Below are 18,721 nucleotides of genomic sequence, written 5' to 3'. Positions count from 1 at the left end.
CACAATGGAGGAGGAGGAGGAGGAGGAAGAGGAGACAATAGAGGAGGAGGAGATAATGGAGGATGAGGAGGAGACGATGGAGGAGGAGATAGAGGATACAATGGAGGAGGAAGAGGATGAGGAGGAGACGATGGAGTAGGAGGAGGAGAAGATGGAATAGCAGATGAGGAGACAATGGAGGAGGAGGAGGAGGAAACGATGGAGGAGGTGGTAGGAGATGATTGGGTTTCGTGATGAGAGTGTACAGTACAAAGTAGTGGGGGAAGGGTAGAGAGATGTGAGAAAGAGGCAGTCAAAGCATACAATCAATATTGTTATCCTCATAACAAATTAACATTATTTTTTGGTGTTCCGTAAAATAACATTGTGAAGTAAATCAATAATTTACACTCTCCTTGTGAGGTATGCAACGCTTCATCCATGAAAACAGTTTAATAATTAAAGGTGCATTATATATGAGATTATAACAATTATCTGACCAATTATCGACCCCATCTTAATGTAAAGACATGTATCTATCCCAGAGGGAGGAGGGAGGGAGATGCGAGCAGGTCCGTACATCTGGGAGGAGATTGCGGGCCGTGGCTCCTGGACGTAGAGCTCCGCAGAGTTCTCCGCCTCGCCCTGGCCATTGCGCGCCATGACCGTGTAGAACCCCTCGTCCTCATTGGTCACATGGCAGATGATGAGCGAGTGGCGCCCTCCCTCCTGCACGATGTGCACGTCCTCGCTGTCCGACAGCTGCTGGTCTACAGGTTAGAAATGAGGTGTGTACAGTTACAAACAGGTTCAGTTGCAGGGGGAGGTTTGTTTCAATTTCAGTTTGTGTAGTTACAGACACAGGAGGATAGTTTCAGTTTCAATTTTAAGTTGTACTGTTACAGACATTGAAGGTTAGTTTAAGTTTCAGTAAAGTAACATACATTAATTATGTTTTTCTCTTTTATCTAGCCAGGTTAGTTTCAGTTTCAGTTTTTACAGATACAGACAGGAGAGGTTAGTTTCAGTTTCAGTTTGTACAGACATTTTAAAGGAACCATATGAGATGATATTACCAAAGTGGCTCCAGGTGACATTTGGCGGAGGGGTGCCGCTGACTTTGCAGTCGAAGCGAGCATTGCGACCCTCAATGACCTCTAGCACGTCCAGCTTACGAGTGAACAGGGGATGGACAGAGGGAATGACCTTCAGCTTCCCACTGGAGGTCACCTCCTCTGAAGAGAGACAGATGGACAGCCAGACATATAGGTAGTTATGTAAATAGACATGAAGAAGAAAAGTACTAAAGACAGAATGAAAAAGTGACATACAAACCACGGGTATGTTAAAAATAATACATCAACATTCTCACTTTGAATCAGTGTTCCTTAGCACTTCATTAATGGATTCATTAATTGCCAGATTGAAACTCCAGAGTGCTCTTCCTTGCCACCCACCTTTGGCCGTGCTCAGCTTGCACACGTACGTGCCACTGTCGTCCTCGTGCACCGAGTTGAGCAACAGGCGACATTTGCGGCCGTCGAAGTGCATCTTGCAGTTGAGCAGCGCGGGCTGGATCAGCTTGTTGTTGGCCAGCCAGTCCACGTCCGTGTCCTGGGGCCCCATGACGTGGCACTCGAACAGAACCGTGTCCCCCGCCTTGGCCGTGATGTCCCGGACGGGGCGGATCACTGCCAGACCGGGCTCTACCGCCGGGGCTGGGCAGGAAATGGAGGAAAAGGGCAATGCAGTGTTCACATCAAGTGGTTTAAGTATTCATGTACCACTGTAAGTTTATTCAGAGATAAATCAATCTATTGACTGTTCAGTGGACCCAGCACTATATAATGATGGTAAAAGCTAATTATACTTATCAATTATATATAGATATATGTAAATACATATACTTATACGGCATATTTTTTTTTTTTCCCAATGCACCATAACATGGGCAATGTGTTTAAATGAACGTCTGCTAAGATGTCTACCTTCTAAGTTTACAACAGCAGACGTTTACCTTTGACCTCTAGCCTTCCTTCGCACTGCTTAGTGCCGTACTCGTTGATGATTTTACACGTGTACACCCCTGTGTCAGACCGCTTGGCAGACAGGATGTTCATCTCGAAAGCGCCGTCCCCCACCTCGCGCACCACGTGCCGCAGGCCTGTTTTCACCGTCACCCTGTCCCTCAGCCTGCAAAGATCAGGAGAAAGGGATTAGATGGAGAACAAAAGAGCAAAGAAGAACCATCCTTTGGTCTGCTCTTCATCCAGATCTATTCATAGCCACCTGAAGCTGTTATATTTCACTAGGATTCACTACATAAGAGCATAGCTGCGTTTCATAAAAATATGATAACTGTTGGAATATCTTTTGGTAACGAGAGAGCCTATGTATTTAACGTGGAGTTTGTTCTGTATGCATGATGTTTGAACTGGTATGATGCGACTTTGCTTCTTTGCGCCCTTCTGTTCAGTTTGTCGTCTCAAGCTGTTTTTTGTTCAAAATCTAAATAATTCTGATTCATAAATGTACTACACAGCATAGCAATTTATGCCAGAGAAGAAGAAAGAAAAGTGCCATCTTCATCTTTAGACTCATGCCAGTTGGCATTAACTTCAAGGCAACATGCGCCAAAGAGAACAGACATGTGAGCATTCAGAGCCATGACAGGCGGTCGGGGTGAACCTACCAATAAAGCATTGGTTTGGGTTGTCCACTTATTCGCACGGACAATGTCACTTCCTGTCCCTCAATGACAGCCTGATCACTCATGGTTACCTGCATGGAATGGGAGCATGGGAGTTATTTTTGGGGTTCACAGCTTCACAGTAAAAGACAGAAAACAGCCAGAAAACCCTTGTTAAAATCGGTTCTAAGATCATTGGAGAGAAACAGAGAGGTATGGATTCTTCATGTTTTACCCGCCTGTAAAACTCACCTAAATGTAAAATCATCCCTTTGGCAACCCCAATGTTACAAGCATTGTAGGTTTTCTTTAAAGGAAAGGAAAATAATTATAATTTCTAATGCTTTGTGGCTTTCTTACCAGGAATGTGGGGGGTTCCTTGAACAGGGTATCGATGATCCGCCGGGGTCCCGGCTGCCCCATGTCAAGGCCTTCCTCCAGGGGGCTGAGGTATTCCTCGTCAGACGTGATGGGGCTGCTGACGTTCCTGGGCGGCCCCAGGGTCCCCCGGGGCTCCTGAACCAAGCCTTCCAGGCACCAGGAAACGTTTTGTAAGACATTGCCTATTTTATGATGTTTTAGGATAGTCTTCTGTCTAACTGTTAGTCATCCTTGAGCTAGGTTCCTACCTGCTCCTTGTTGACATATATCTAAAATGTGCCATTAATTTACCTTTTCTACAAGGTTCGGCTAAATGACTGGATAAAATGAATATAAATGCAATAATTCATGACCTTAAAAGTAAATGTAATTTTTGGTTCATGCAATATGATTCATTTAAGTAAAGTCTTTGATTATGTTAATTCAGTGTGTAATTCAGTTTTTTTTCTGTCAGAAAATATGATGGGCTTTACAATGAGTATGTAACCCGAGACCAAAAAACAAGAGAATTCGTATTGAGTGGAACTGCTGCACTGTAGTGGGCAATTTATAGGTTTGATTTAGCCTCTGAGTTGCTATGGCAACTCTTAGTGTGGTTGCTCAACTGCGATATATGGAAGACTCATTTGCTGAGTGTGGGGGAAAAAATACATCATATAACCTTAAATGGGAGGTTGGGGCAAGACCTGCCTTTTGAAGAAGTGGGAGGGTTGGTCGTTGTGGCTAGGATAGAGCTTTGCCTTGATATTGAATCTGTCCAAAATGAAAGCTAGCTGTCAAGCATTGCACTACCAGTTATAGTTGACTGTAGAGCAATACAATAGGACGACGTACTTGTCAGTTGAACACCAATTCAGGCAGGTTTCATAACTGCATAATATTGCTGTATACATAAGTAAGCACAAATTACATTTGGGTGCAAATATATGAAAAATACATACCTTAAAAAACTGTATTATTGTTTGTCTATATCAGTTTAATAGAAGAAAACAGCCCATTTTGGCACCTAGGAGAGCCAGTTTTATTTCCTGTGGGAACTTTAACCATAGGAGAGGGTTTCTTTTTTTTTTTCCACAAATGTAATCACAAAGGTGATTTATAAGAGCTCTTTGAAAAGCAATTTATGCTGTCCAACAAAAATAATGGTAATGGCCTTGTTTTAATCTACTGCCGTAGCAGGTTGCCCGTTAAACAGATTTCCTGTAAAATAATCAAAGAAGATTTGCTTTCCCAGAATGAATTACAGAGATGAAGTCTACAACTAACAAAAAACGATTTTGTTTACTACCAGATCAGCGTTGGATAAGATCTGTCATGGTCCGCTCCTGATTTTCCTGTTCACCTGCCTGCCAAGCTGATCTCACCTCATTAGCTCAACCACCTTCACCTGTGCTCCCTCTATATAAATCCTCTCCCTCCGCTCAGTCTCTGTCAGATCGTCTCTCGATACTCACAGAGCTTTCCCGCAACTCCAGAACTGTTTCTCCAACGCTGATCCTGCCTGTTAGCGAACCCTCTGGCCTGTCTGACCACCCGCCTGTTGTCGAGTCCCTGCCAGCCTGCCTGATCCCCTGTTTCCAGCTCCTCGCCTGCCGGTCTGCCCTCCTGATATCAACCCCTCGCCCGCCCGACTACCCACCCGCCGACGGTACCCCCAGTCTACCTGATTGCCTGCCGGTTCGCAAACTCTTGCCTGTCCCCGTTTACTCGCCCTGCCCGACCCTGATCATCTGTGCGATCAATAAAACCTTTGGACTGCCCTGTCACCATTGTCAGTCTGTGCACTTGGGTTCTGCCTAAACCCCCGTTACAAGATCTTAATAATGGTAACAGCTAACGAAGTTACCTGCTTTGACGACAAGGGTGGAAGTTGTAGAGACCTTGCCAGCCTCGTTGACTGCAGTTACCGAGTATTTCCCTGCGTCGCTCGCTTTTGCAGACTTGATGAGGAGGCTATGCCGATCGCCCTCCACCTTCAGCACACAGTTAGCACTGCCAGTGATGACGGTGTTATCTCTTCTCCATGTCACTGAAAATAATAAGAAAAAAACAATGAGCAATTGAAAAATAGGCTGAAAGGATCGATGTTAAAACCAGTAATTTTCAAACTGCGGGTCAGACCCATAAGCGTGTCATAGCAGAGAACTAAGTCACGCACAGTACAATTCAAATGTCAACGTACAGGCCTCGGCCGGTATCATTTAATCATAGGAGAGTGAACTGAAAAGGGGAAGACTGCATTGAAGAAAAATATAAATGGATAAATGTTATTATCTCCCTTTTTGGACAGGTTGAAAAAAGTATTGCTTATTTCACTGCATCAAATATTTGATGGGTTCTTGTTTGGCTCAAAGTAAGGTCACAGGTGGGTCACAGTAGATCATGTTCTGGTGACCTCTGGTTCAAACAGAGTGCATTGCCAACCTTCGGGAATAGGGGTGCCGGCAATGACACACTTCAGGAGCACGTCGGTTCCGGCGGTTGAGACGGTGTCCTTAAGGGGACATTCACACACCGGGGCCTCCATTGGGTCCTCACCAGCAGACACATAGGAGTCATCGGAAGAATCTGTACGATTTCTCAGATCAAGAGAAAGAATTTGGGTCAACTATTAGTTTTTGTATGCATGTCATTTTTGTCAGACGGGTCAGCTGGTTTTACAATTTCCCATGTCCAATACAATGACTAAATACAACTATAGAAAGGAGGCAAAACAAAAAGAGAGAAAGAACAAATATACAAATGAAAGAAAGAAAGAACCTATACATTTAAGAAATAAAGTACAAAAACCAAAGAAAGTTAGTAAGAACGTACTAAACTAAATAAAAGAAAAAGGACTTAAGAAGGAAACAAAGAACAAAAAAGAGCTTAATATCTGACCGAGCTCTGGAGACATGGGCCGCATCCTGCGACTCTTGGCTTTGCTCTTCTGTGCTGGTCCTCCTTTGCCACTCTTGACCTGCGACGCCTGCTGAGTCTGTTCCACAGGCTCCTCCTCCACCACGATGGTTGGGATGCTCAGCTTGGAGGCTGCAGGCTTTGTGACCTCCACCTCCATTTTCTCTTCCGATGGACTTAATGCTGTCACCCCGGCTGGCTTTGCTGGTAGTGGTTGTACAGGGAGCTCCTGCACCATCGTAGTTCTTCTCTGCACCAGAGGACTCTCTGGTCTGTTTTCAATCCTCCGCAGGGCAACTTCTATGGGCGTCTTCCGCCCTGAAATCTCCTCTTTTGTAGACATCTGCACAGGAGAAACCGGCTGTGTGTGTGGTGGTTCTTGGACTCGAGATACCCTTTGCACTAGCGGACTTGGCGGTCTTCGTTCAACTTTACGCAATGACAATTCAACATTTGTGCTCGGTGATTCTGCACGTAGCGCTCGAGTAGCAGCAGGCGATGGTGACCTCTGAATGATTTCTCTCACCGGACTGGCCATTTCTCTCCTTGAACATTGTCCCGGTAGGTCTGATAACTGCATTGACTCCGGTGGGTTACCGAGGTTCTGTGGTGACCTTGGGGAAGAACCTAGTTTACCTGGCTCGTTTTCCTTCTGTTCCTTGGCCCACTGGGCCTGTTCCCTCTCCTGGAGCTTCTGGATTACTTGTGGAGGTATGGGCTCGAGTTTCCTAAAAGGCTGCCGTTGCCTTCCCCTCGAGGTAAGTTGCTCGGTTGAGAAAGACTTCTTCATGTGGGGTTTGCCCACAAGCTTCTTGATGCGCTGGAGCTCCTCGGTGAACTTGTTCTCGATGTCCTGAACCTTCTGCGTATAGCGAGGCTTGTCTTCGAGCGAGGCGGCCCTCTGTCTGAACATCGACCTCCTCTCAGCCGCATCCTCCTTCAGAGCCTCCCGTAGGTCTTCTCTGGAACTTTCCCTGGAGATCCCTAGCCGGCTTCCACCGTCATCTGAGTCAACGGACCCTTCGCGGTTGAATCCGGCCCAAGATCTTCCCGAGATGGAGCCTTCGGGAAGGTCGAGGCTGCGTCTTCTTTCCTCCAAACCTCGCACCTTCTCAAAAACCTTGGAACTCGCCCTGGTGAGCTTCGGGGAGGGCCTGGTTGCAAGGTCCTTCCGGGAGGAGTACTCGCTCACAGGGGTCTGGGGTCGGGAATCGTGGGTGCTGCCCTGGGACATGCCGGCCGATTTGGGCTGTCGGACCTTCTCTTCAAACTCCCCAGGCACCGTGTCCTGGTAGTCGGTGGGAACGGGGACCTTTTTCCTTCCACTGAAACTAATGGGCGTTGTTGAGCCAGAGCGACTCGGAGAGGCTGAGGAACGCCTGTTGACCCTTGGAGATGGGGGCGGCAGGACTTGAGGGGGAGATTGACTAGAAATTACAAACAAAACAATATTTAAAAGACCAGTGTTTCAAAAACAATTGACCTGCTATAATGAATGTGTTTTGAGAATGCTTTTTGTTTATTGTGTTGGCTTACCTGGTTGCCTTAGAATACTCAGGGTCATCTTCATTTGCAGATTTGTCCATCACTAAGTCCCATAAAAAAAAAAATACAGATAAAAATCATTTTTGATATACATACATGGGCTCAAAACAGGACTGCTCTCCAACTGTTTTTTTTTTAACAGCCCCAAAACATGAATAATCAAATTTAATAATAAAGATCACTGTTGCATATAAATTTAAATAACGGAGGTGATCCAGAATCAAATTGCTTACATGTATTCACAGGGCGTTCCTCATAATCTCCACCCTCATCTTTGGTCTCAATCTGGTCCCCACCTTCATCATCTGTAGTCTCTGAATCTGAAGAGCAAGCATACCAACCATTTTCAGAACACAAATGTAAGCTGTTTGCAAATATGGAAGGAAACCGATTATTTAACCGTATACACAATGCATCGAATGGTAGAAAGGGGCAATAGTTAAAAGCAGTAAAAGACAATCTCTGGAACCCACATTAACATGATATTTTACCGTGTTTGATCTCCCTGCACTAGTGGAAAATGAAGTTTCCATAGTGGCAGCAGAAGAAGAAGAGAAGAGAGAAAACACTGTTACCATAGGAACCAATAGAAAAGAGTTGTTAGCGCTATAGGTGATTATAGGTGATAGGCTTGGATACAATGCTATCTGTGGCGGCCAGTAAACACAATGTTTATCTAGAGCTGAGGCCGTTCTCACCCATTCATGGAAGACATGTCTGGTTTTAAGTGCATAGGTTGTAGAGTTTATCTTTCTCCAGTATTACAGTCTCAAAGAGCTTTATCACAGACCCACACAGCACAGGATTTTTCATTTAAGGCAGCCAAAAATCCCAGAGAGAATTTAATCAAAGGGGCGTATATCGAGGAACCCACTCGATATAAAAGTTTCGACGGGCACAGAAAATGGACATCCTAGCAGGATCCAGATGAATTCAGAACAGCGGAGAGGACAGTGTAGTGCTTAGCGAGTTTGACTACCAGCAGGAAAGGTGCTGGATTCGAACCCTAATATCAATACCTGTCTAACTGTCGGCAGGAGTAAGATTCCTAACCCCTAATTGGTCCTTAGTGAACAGTATCTATAAATTGCTTTGGTTTAAAGTGTGCTAAATAACTAAACGATTGTCTTATGAAAGATGAGTTGTTGAATTAAGAATCATATTGTCCAGGAAGATAACAACTGTGGTTGATTCCTGGTTTTTACAAATGAAAACACCTGAATTATTGGTGGTGAATCCCAGAATAGACCTGGTAACTGAAGAATCAATACAGAAGTATAGCCTTCACCGACGTGCTCGTCTCTCTGTGGGAGGACTGGCAGGAAGTTAGCAACATAAAGCTGAAGATAACCAGTACACTTACTCATGAGGTTACAAGGACAAAGCCAAAGATAAAGGAGACGACGACAGGATAGGTGAGGGTGGTAGCATCACACCGAGACATTAGCTGAACAGAGGAGGAAAGATAAAGCAACCGTATTGAACAGGCTCAAGATTATTTGTAATTGAGGCTGGAGTGGAATACAAGTATGTGTTGTGTGTGTGTGTGTGTGTGTGTGTGTGTGTGTGTGTGTGTGTGTGTGTGTGTGTGTGTGTGTGTGTGTGTGTGTGTTACAATTATTTCCATTGATCAATGGTAACTTGCAGGTCCAAATTCATGTTTGGGGTTTGTTAAAAGTTGAAAAGCTGAATTCCTTGGAAATAGAACAATAATATTGACAAAATGTGCATAAGGAGCTGAGTTATTCAAGCTAAAAACTGAAGTAGTAAAATGTGATTACTATGCAGTGCACCTTTTATATCCACTGCTACCATGCACTGTATACTCCATAGCACCCCCTGACCCACATTAACACCCAGCTAAAGACCACAGGGCTCAATACATTTTATTGTATATTTTGGGCTTTTGAGTATAGATTTCTGGATTTTGAGTGGCCTTGCGGTATTGTTTGGCTGTATGTTTTTTCACACACTCGTTCATCTTAATCAAAGCGACAGAATCCATTATTTTAATAGCCCTTTTCTGAACCTGCAGCCCCATACTAATTACCCCCATTGGCATAAAATACCACTTTCCATTAGATATATTTCCAGTGTGTGTGTGTGTGTGTGTGTGTGTGTGTGTGTGTGTGTGTGTGTGTGTGTGTGTGTGTGTGTGTGTGTGTGTAAAGTTTCCATCTCTAGCATTACAAGGCTAAAGGGAAAGGGAAGCCTGGGTTTGCGTCTGAATTTTTGCCTGCAGAACTGAGAATAGCAGCGCTCGGATTCTCTGTTGCCATCATCACTGACGTGTTTGACATTGACAGTTGTCCAAAATAATGACGCTCTTCAACTCTCGAATGACACAGACCACAACAAAGCATGCTTCCCGCCAGCATTACGAATCAGACAGTTTTTGAAATGCTCCATATGGATGGTAAATATTGAACAACACATACCAATGGGGTAATAATAGCCTGGCAAAGAGGCTGATCGTTTCGACACTTACTTGCTTCGTTTTCTTTGGTCTGTATTTCTTCATTGTGATTTCTATGTTTTCCACCATTGTAAAGAATATATCTGTGTCTGGTCTTCCATGGAGAGGGGTAGCCTTTCGTCCCCCAATAAGACGCTTACAGTTCACTGAGTACAACTGTAGCCCACTGCCCTACAAATCAAGTAATCTGCTACTTCCAGGGATTTTCTTCCATGGCTTGATGTGAAAGGAATACAATCAAACGGGCTACACGCTACCAAGAAACAAACCAAAAAAAAAGGACAAACATGAGGAGAGCATCCCTTACAAAACCCTTGCTCCGTCATGCAGCCTATAAGTTGCATCTCTCTCCAACATGCTCATCTGAGAGGGATTCCACTGAGAGGAGAAGCAGCCTCGACAGGGTGGAACAAACATGATGAACACATCTCGTTGTGCAGGAGAAACCCCCTCCTCACAACATAGTGTAATCCAGCTTGGTAGATTTCTTCGGGTTTTTTTTCTCCTCCCCCACTCCTTTAGTCCCAAGTGAGTATGTTTCCCATTCCTTGCGTAACGGGGATATTCTGTGTGTGTGTGTGCGCGCGCGCGTGTGTGTGCGTGTGCTTTTGCGTGTGTGTGTGTGTGCGTGTGTGTGGATGTGCGCTTGTGTGTGTATGTTTATGTGCGCGCACGCGAGGGCTTGTACTCGCGTGTATGTGTATATCTGTGTGTGTGTGTGTGTGTGTGTGTGTGTGTGTGTGTGTGTGTGCGGGAGGGTGGGGGAGACATAGTGAATCCCTGCCACCGCGACAGGAACCCCCTCACTCCTCCGCAACACCGTACAGTATTCAGCAAGCGAGCTCTCCGACCGGATAGTCATAGCAACCTGCTGCTATTTATAAAGAAAATATAATTTCATAGTCCGAATCGTATTAAATTCATCTCCACCCCTCACTGGTGACTGTCCTCGAGTATAAATATAGGCTACCTTTCTGTGGTGACAAATCCACAGCACACCACCTCCTCCTATTCTCTCTCGCCTTGCCCACGCAGAATCAATAATCCGCCGGGCAGGTTTACAAAGACGTCTTCATTAAAACCCCAGCAGTCTGGCGGGTGTTGGGGGGGGGCGGGGGGGGTACAGTAATCGTGGGTTCATCTAACAGGTGTCACGTGGGTTCATCAAACAGGTGTCACAGATGCACGCACGTGGTTCGTTTTGCGCGGCAGAACTGTGATCGGTAGGCTTAGTGCACCTTGTTGCTATGAGTGCCAGTCGATCATTTATTTTGCTGAGTTTTCCAAGCCTGCTTTGCAGGATAGGCTCATCAACTATTCATGATTGTACATTCAGAATATCATTAGTATAAATGATTTTAAATTGTATTTCATTATATCTTCACTATAATTGCATTCAGAATGTGTCACTATAGGCCTACCGCTACTGATGACATAATACTAACATGATGAGAATATATTAGCCTATTATATATACAGTAAGTAGGCTATCGTGTTACCCCTTTTCAGACTGGGCCATAGAAAATGTTGTCTAGCCTACCCCTGGTTCCTTCAGAGACGCCCAGAGTCCCCTGAACAGGTTCCAGTGGGTACACAATTACCATGTACATGATGAATAAAAAAATATATTTTGTTGAATATTATACATGATGAATGTTATTGAGTAATTTTGGTTAATTGTCCATTCTATATCACGGTCATGTAATTGGAAACGCAGTGTTGTTCTCATTGTTATCTCGCCGACTTACAACTCTGTGCCTGCTGCAATTGCACAGACATCTTCACACTTGACAGAGACGAAGGGCTGGATAACAGCAGATCTGATGGGGAGGAGACTGGGGGTTTTCAGAAGAGGGTGAACCCTGATGCAGCTGACACCACTATTGTTTTAGACCACGATATGGATGGACCATGAGCAGCATAATTAGAGCAAAGAGATTTGCCAGACAACAGCTGCGATGCCAACCATTTCTGTGAACGTCAGTATAAACGATGGCTCTAATATTCCTTCTGTTCGTCAAACGCAGCACCAATAATATTCAGAGTTCCTTGGTATATTTGCTGTTAACTTATATGCTTTCGGGATAGTGTGGGTACGGGTGTTCTATATAGTAGTCTATGTATACTATGCACGTATATAAAATAATAATAATCATAATATCAATATAATATTATACTGACACTTCAATCTTCACAATCAAACACCTGGAACTTATATAATGTGTATAATAATCACCCTATTTGCAGACAAAGCACAGTGCACTAATTGTATGTTGTACGTCCTGGTATTTAAGAATAGTACTTGGCATTGTCCTGCTATGCTGCTTAATGGCCTGAATGTAAATGTAAACAAAGGGGTAGAATATGCAGTAACGCATACGATCATTGAAAATATCCTCAAATGGCCTTTCTAGATCAATTCATACATTGATTAAATTAGTCATTTGTTTATTGAGTTCCGGCATAGAGACAGACATTTGAAATGATGAGCACCATAGTCCCAATATACCCTTTTACATTGGTCTCATCGTAGGACAGATTTGCTGATAACATAATAAATATATAAACATGTATACAATATATATACAATATATATACAAAATCTAAAATAATAAATAAAGTATACATAATATGATAGAATATTTCTAAAGAAAAAAGTTGAGACATGTTAACGTTATAGTACTTTTTTTACAGCCAAAGGTCGCACGTTCACTTGTATTTTTTTTACAGGCGAGTCTTGGCCTCTACAATATGGCGTTGTATGTTAGATGTGACGTTGACGACACAGCAACGGTTAGGAGCAGTCAATGCGGTGCCTATGTATATATGTAAATGCATGAAGTAGCAGGCCCGTAATGAGGAACACCTGTTTTTGTCCTAATATGACAGCTCTTTGAAGAGGCTCTATATAGGGCTTGTAGATCGGGACGTCACATCGCAATGACAACCTCCATGGTAGTAATGGTGTTTCAGTCATTATTTAGTTATTAATTAGGAATTTATTTGCATTATGTTGTCGTGTTTCTGTTGCGAGACATGGCAAAACAACGTTTCATTAGGTTAAGGTAGATTTACGTTTGTTTATGATTTGACATTGCTGCAACTCTATCGAGTATCGCAACCAAAAATCACATGTTGCATTCTGATGTGCAAGCCCAATTAGCCAAAACGAGCGATGTTTGTGCTCACATTTAGCCAAAATCAAAGCTGCTGTGTTGTGGCGTACGGGTTGTGTCTGGGGGGGGGATTTCCACCGTGCGGTTCAAGCTCCACCTGTTCTCTCAGATCTCTGACCCGAGCGGAGGATTACATGATGGGGAAAGTATCCAACCATTTTGGAAAGACGCCACGGCCGTCATCAGCCGACACACACTCATCTAAAGTTCCAACTTTATCTTCCCCTCCAAGGAGTGTAGTGGAATTCAGACACACGCAGGCAGCTCAGTGTGGTAAAGAGTACACACACTGTTTGATGTAACAATAGCCCTGATATGACTCTAAGACTCTAGTATGGTCACATGAGTTGTGAAGACAGACAAGGCAGTATGGACCCATTTCCTCACAGTGCTCGTAACAGTTGTTATGAGAATAAAGATATATTAAAATATATATATCCCAATATATATATATATATATATATATATATATATATATATATATATATATATATAAATTAACAAAAATATAAAATTCAACTCAATTCCAAGGAGGAGTATTTTGTGTCGTGTGCAATAGCTTGGATTAATCGGGTTTGGCTATAAGTCAAAGTGAGAATTCATATTTACACTATAAGAACCTGGTAATGGTAAAAAAATACTATCCGAACTAGTTAAGAAAATAGTTTAACCAAAAACATGAAGTTGACATGGAGTAATGTGATTCACACCCAGCCTGAATGAAAGTGACGATTGAGAACATTCCAGTAGTCTGCACTGTAGAAATAATAATTAATCCGAGGCTACGGATAGAAACAGCAAGATAATGCAAGAATGCACTTATTAAAACTAAAGCAGACACTTGTTGCACCAAACCACAAAGATACAAACTAAAACCTTTGTGTGTCTAACATACACACACGCGCGGGAAAAACCGCCCAATCTGGCAACACTGTCTGAAATTCCTTCAAAAGTAGCCCAATCCGACGGAAAAAACCGCCCAGTCTGGCAACACTGCTGAACGTCCTCACCCTCCAGCGTCAACGTAAATCAATGAGACCAACTAAAAACGAAGCCGGTATGAAACTAAAACTGTGAGTCTGAAAAAAGTATAAATGATATCGAAATTCCTGATTCATGATTTAGTTAGGTCGTAAACAGTTGAAGAAATGGCTCATATGTTAAATGTTGGAATGGAGTCCCGTGAAAAATTGAGGAAGGAGATAGGTCCCAAAGTTTGTAGAGAATAATAAAGAAAGAAAGAAAGAAAGAAAGAAAGAAAGAAAGAAAGAAAGAAAGAAAGAAAGAAAGAAAGAAAGAGGAACAACAGTTGAGCTCTGCATGCAGCACTCTCGTAATAAAGGCATTGGACATACTTAAGCAACTAGAGTCCCCATGAAACCCAGTTCAGTTAAAAGCACATGAGCAGTGTGAGGGCCATGTAACATAAGTAGCACTGTGTATCGAGTGACATGCTACGAGAATGCTCAGTGACATTCCATCTAATATTTCCATTAAAATCAGACCAAATTGTGACACTGCCATTTTCTGTTTTTGTTAATCCAGAGACCCACCACCCCAAGAAAAAAAAAACTACACAGAGTTTAGTGCTAATATTAGCACTGATGTCTTCCTCTGTAACAGGAGCCTCTGCGCATTACCATCAGAAAAATCTGAGGCCTGGCACATTCCATAGTATAAATAACCAGCACTAGCAGTCAACTGCAGCAGAGAGGGACAGAGGGGGGGGGGGAGAGAGAGAGAGAGAGAGAGAGACCCCATTGAGTGAAGTGACAGCTGCAGAAGCAGTTGGATATAGATTGCAACACATAAGTGAAAACCGAAAGGCAGAAGGACCATTTCTATAACAAAACACAGGTTTAGGTTGTTTCATTCTTTTGGCAGGGGAGGGCTAGTATTTGTTTTATCAACAAGCCTCCCCAGCTGTTCGTGGTCATATCATCGCTGTTGAGTAGAACAACAACGGTGTCATGGCAGTATTATTCTAGAAATTATTCCCCACAAATTAACCAGCCTAAATAAGGTTCATAGTCTCTTGGAATGTGAATCAACAATTAGACATCTTGATTGAACCTCAAAAAAGTGAAAACTCCTTTTGATTTTTAATACTGAGTTGTATGGAAACACACACAGACATAGTCCTCTCTCACCAGTAGTTGTCAGTTTTACTGTATCACAATCCTATTACCAGTGGTCAGTTAAATGTCTGCAGCTCTTAAGTATGCAGGAAACCATTTCTGATCTCAAAGATCACCAGAAGTTTCTCACAGTTTTGCTGCACAGCCTTTTTAAATGACAATATCCCCCAAACTGATTCTATGTGATATTGGAATATTTGATTTACACTTGATACTTTTTAATTGTAAATCATCAAATCCATCAGTGTGTTGCATCCTATGCACATTAGTCTAGTTACACTACTACAATATGAATAAAGAAGTACCGGACACACAAATACACTTTAAACTGATGTTGAAAGAAGGCATGCAAGCTACCAGATTGTTAAAACCCTGACATTTAACAATATGGTCATTTCCAACTCATGCTCCATGTTATTCTGCTTTCCTTGGATTCAGCTAAATGCATGACAGATCATTTAGGTTTCCAAGTCGTTTGCTGTATCATGAGTCAGAATGTATCCTTATTAGTAATTTGTTTTCGAGCGGATAGTTGACTGCTCCTTAGAGAAGATTTAATTTTATTGTCGTTATCCAAACCGACACTGAATGCTGTCAAATGAGGCAGAGCGAAACTCCAAAGTCAAGACATAACACTGCATTGCATCATCACATTTGTGCAGAGCTCCTTGGCTCATCCCAGGCCTTTTTACACACTCGTGGGTCTACATAATGAGAGGTGGACGGTAGGACTATGTCGTCAGGGGGGATGGCACAAATCCTGTTGCAGGACTCAGCAGATTTCCCTGATTGGCTGATACCTCTGAGCTCTGCTAATCAAACCAGGTTATTGTCTCTCATGGCTGCTGCCAATTGCCTCCACCTGGAAGATTTCTCAATGGTGTGTGGTGGTGAGCAGAACCCAAACAACCTAGCAACAGCAGCAACCAGTCTACCAATACCAGCATTGTTTATGGTCTATCCTTCCTAACATCAGCATGCATTCCTTGAGCAATACACCTAAACCCCTAACTGCTTCTTCATGAACTGTATCTCAAACTCGCTGTAGTGAGAGACCCTTAAGTCTTTGGTAAAAGCATCTCTTCAAGGTCATAATAGTATCAGTGTATGCGTAATAAGAAGTCTAGTGGTGGAAGGATATTCAAGCAATTAGGATGTTTGACCCCCAGACGTAAGGTCCTAGATTCGATCCCCCAACATCTCTTCACTGGCAATCCTGTAGGCCCACTACCTGCTCCCTGATGACCTGTATCTGAACTCACTCGTGGCTTTGGTTCTAGGACCTGCATCTGCACTCACTCTGTGGCTCTGGTTCCAGGTTCGATCCCCCAACGTCCCTAGACTGGCCATCCTGTGAGCCATCCTAGAGCCAGTCACCTTCACCCCCTACCTGCTCCCTAATGACCAGTATCTGAACTTACTCAGTGGTTTTGGAGAAACTGCCTCAGCCAAAGGACTGAAACACGGAATAACACCCAAGTACATGACCATGTGACGGTACCTTCTCCCAGATCCAGGACGGCGAGCACCGCACTGCTGCGGGCGTCCCCCAGGTGGTTGCTGGCGATGCAGGTGTAGAGGCCGGCATCGCTAGGCTTACAGTCTCTGATCCAGAGGCCCCCGTACTCCTGGTTGTCCATGTTGAGCAGGTCGTCGTTGTGGTACCAGTACAGAGAGGGCTGGGGGTCCCCGCCCACGCTCACCTTCAGGCGGATGTCGCAGCCCGTGCCCACCGCCGCGTTCCTCATCTTGCGCAAAAAGGCGGGCGGCGTGGGCGAGGGCTGCCGAGGCTGAGGGCCGCTTTGGGTCGTGTTGGAGCGCTTTGGGGGGACAGGGGGGTCCACCCCCCCGGAGCGAGGGCCTGCCTCGTCGGCGGCGCCCCTCTTCTGGGTGGTTTGGACCTCTGCCTTCCTCATGGTGGCGGTGGTCTGATGAGATGACCCTTAGAGAGGTCCTGGACAGGGGCCTGGCCCTCCTGGTAGAATGGTCTAGGAACGGAGTGATCTCACAGGAGAAAGGACTTGAGAGACAATACTAAACTCCTAAGATGTTACAGCCAACATGCTGCTCACGTTGGTGATATCGGTGATAGTAAAAGTTTGAGATCAGATGGATTTCTTTTGAGAACCAATCACAAGTTGTGATCATTATTGAAGTAACTTTGACCAAATGTGTAGAGGTGTGCTGTACTACCCCTAGTTTGCTGTCCAAATGGGGATGGCATAAACGTTGATTGTCAAGTTATTAAACAGGAGTGAGAAAGCACCGGCTCTTCTGCAAATATGTATTTTTAGGGCAAGACCCAGTGGCTCAAGTTGCAATGAAAGCTCCCTCTCCTTGCTTCTGCTGGGTGACAGTTCCCCTCTGGCCAGCCTCACACTTCAGGCTTGTTTCCTTGGTTGGAGAAGCTTGGGACTCTTGAAACAGTTCTCCTTGATTATGATCCTCATGAAAACCTTCGTGTCCCTCTTGGCTCAGCTGTTGATGGTTGGATCAGAGTGTCCGAGGTCCTGTCACGCAAACAAGCAATGGTGGTTCTGGTTCCCCCGACCGCCTTGGCCCATGAGCTCAGCATTCCTACTCATGAGAGCCCCCCACTGCCGACTCCACCACCTCAGCCAGACCAGTCCTAAGGGGGAATGACAGCTGTGTGTGGATCTGTCTGCCCAGTCTACCCAAGCGAACCCGCCCACCTCGGCCGCCTCCAGCCAATCCTGTGGCAGCAGACCTTGTGGCACGGTGCAACACAGTTGGAGGTTTCTTTTGTAGGTCAAATGTGGTTCAGAAAATTGAGACAAATATATATATATATATATATATATATATATATATATATATATATATATATATATATTTGTACCTACAATATATCTATATCTTTATCTCTACCTTTATCTCAATATTCTCAACTGTCTTTAATGGTGACAGAATATTGAGGCAAATCCATATAATAAATATATATATATATATATATATATATACAGATATAGCTAAAGATATAGTTATAGGTACTAATCTATATCTATAGATATATATATATATATATATACTATATATATATTTATAAATATTTATATCTATAGATCTATATCTATAGATATACCTACAATATATACAGGTATGGATCTATATATCAATAGATATACCTACCTAGATATGAGCTATATGAGAGAGACAGAGACAGATATATGTTTAAAAATATACTGAAAATAACCGTGATGCCACTAATTAGAATGTTACGTCAGCAATGAAGACTTCCTATTTTATGCGAACAAATGACAGCGATACTGTGTGCCACAGCAATCCATCTGTCCATCTGTCAGGGTTCATCACAATCACAGGGATAAAACCTCTATGCGATAACAGACACACTCTGAGGGAAACACACACAAACAGCAACAAAGATATCTGAGTAAAAGGGGCAGACTGGGGAATTGAA

The 18,721-nt window shown here is 43.6% G+C and overlaps 1 protein-coding gene across 1 annotated transcript in view; it reads right to left on the bottom strand.

The window, feature by feature from the left end:
• spegb (striated muscle enriched protein kinase b) overlaps positions 1-17,198 on the bottom strand; it is a gene marked incomplete at both ends in the record, with an annotated part of 42,283 nt that extends 25,085 nt beyond the window's left edge. The window contains 12 exons of the mRNA XM_079733786.1: positions 560-749; positions 1,056-1,214; positions 1,437-1,697; positions 1,997-2,172; positions 2,672-2,760; positions 3,029-3,195; positions 4,896-5,078; positions 5,474-5,617; positions 5,930-7,374; positions 7,484-7,535; positions 7,726-7,812; positions 16,784-17,198. Coding sequence (XP_079589912.1) covers positions 560-749; positions 1,056-1,214; positions 1,437-1,697; positions 1,997-2,172; positions 2,672-2,760; positions 3,029-3,195; positions 4,896-5,078; positions 5,474-5,617; positions 5,930-7,374; positions 7,484-7,535; positions 7,726-7,812; positions 16,784-17,198 — 3,368 coding nt within the window. The remainder of the gene's footprint in view (positions 1-559; positions 750-1,055; positions 1,215-1,436; positions 1,698-1,996; positions 2,173-2,671; positions 2,761-3,028; positions 3,196-4,895; positions 5,079-5,473; positions 5,618-5,929; positions 7,375-7,483; positions 7,536-7,725; positions 7,813-16,783) is intronic.
• Between the last annotated feature and the right edge of the window lie 1,523 nt (positions 17,199-18,721).

The sequence above is a fragment of the Pollachius pollachius genome, assembly GCF_949987615.1.
Source record: "Pollachius pollachius genome assembly, chromosome: 3".
Lineage (NCBI taxonomy): Eukaryota > Metazoa > Chordata > Actinopteri > Gadiformes > Gadidae > Pollachius > Pollachius pollachius.
This window is presented reverse-complemented; position numbering and strand designations above follow the sequence as displayed.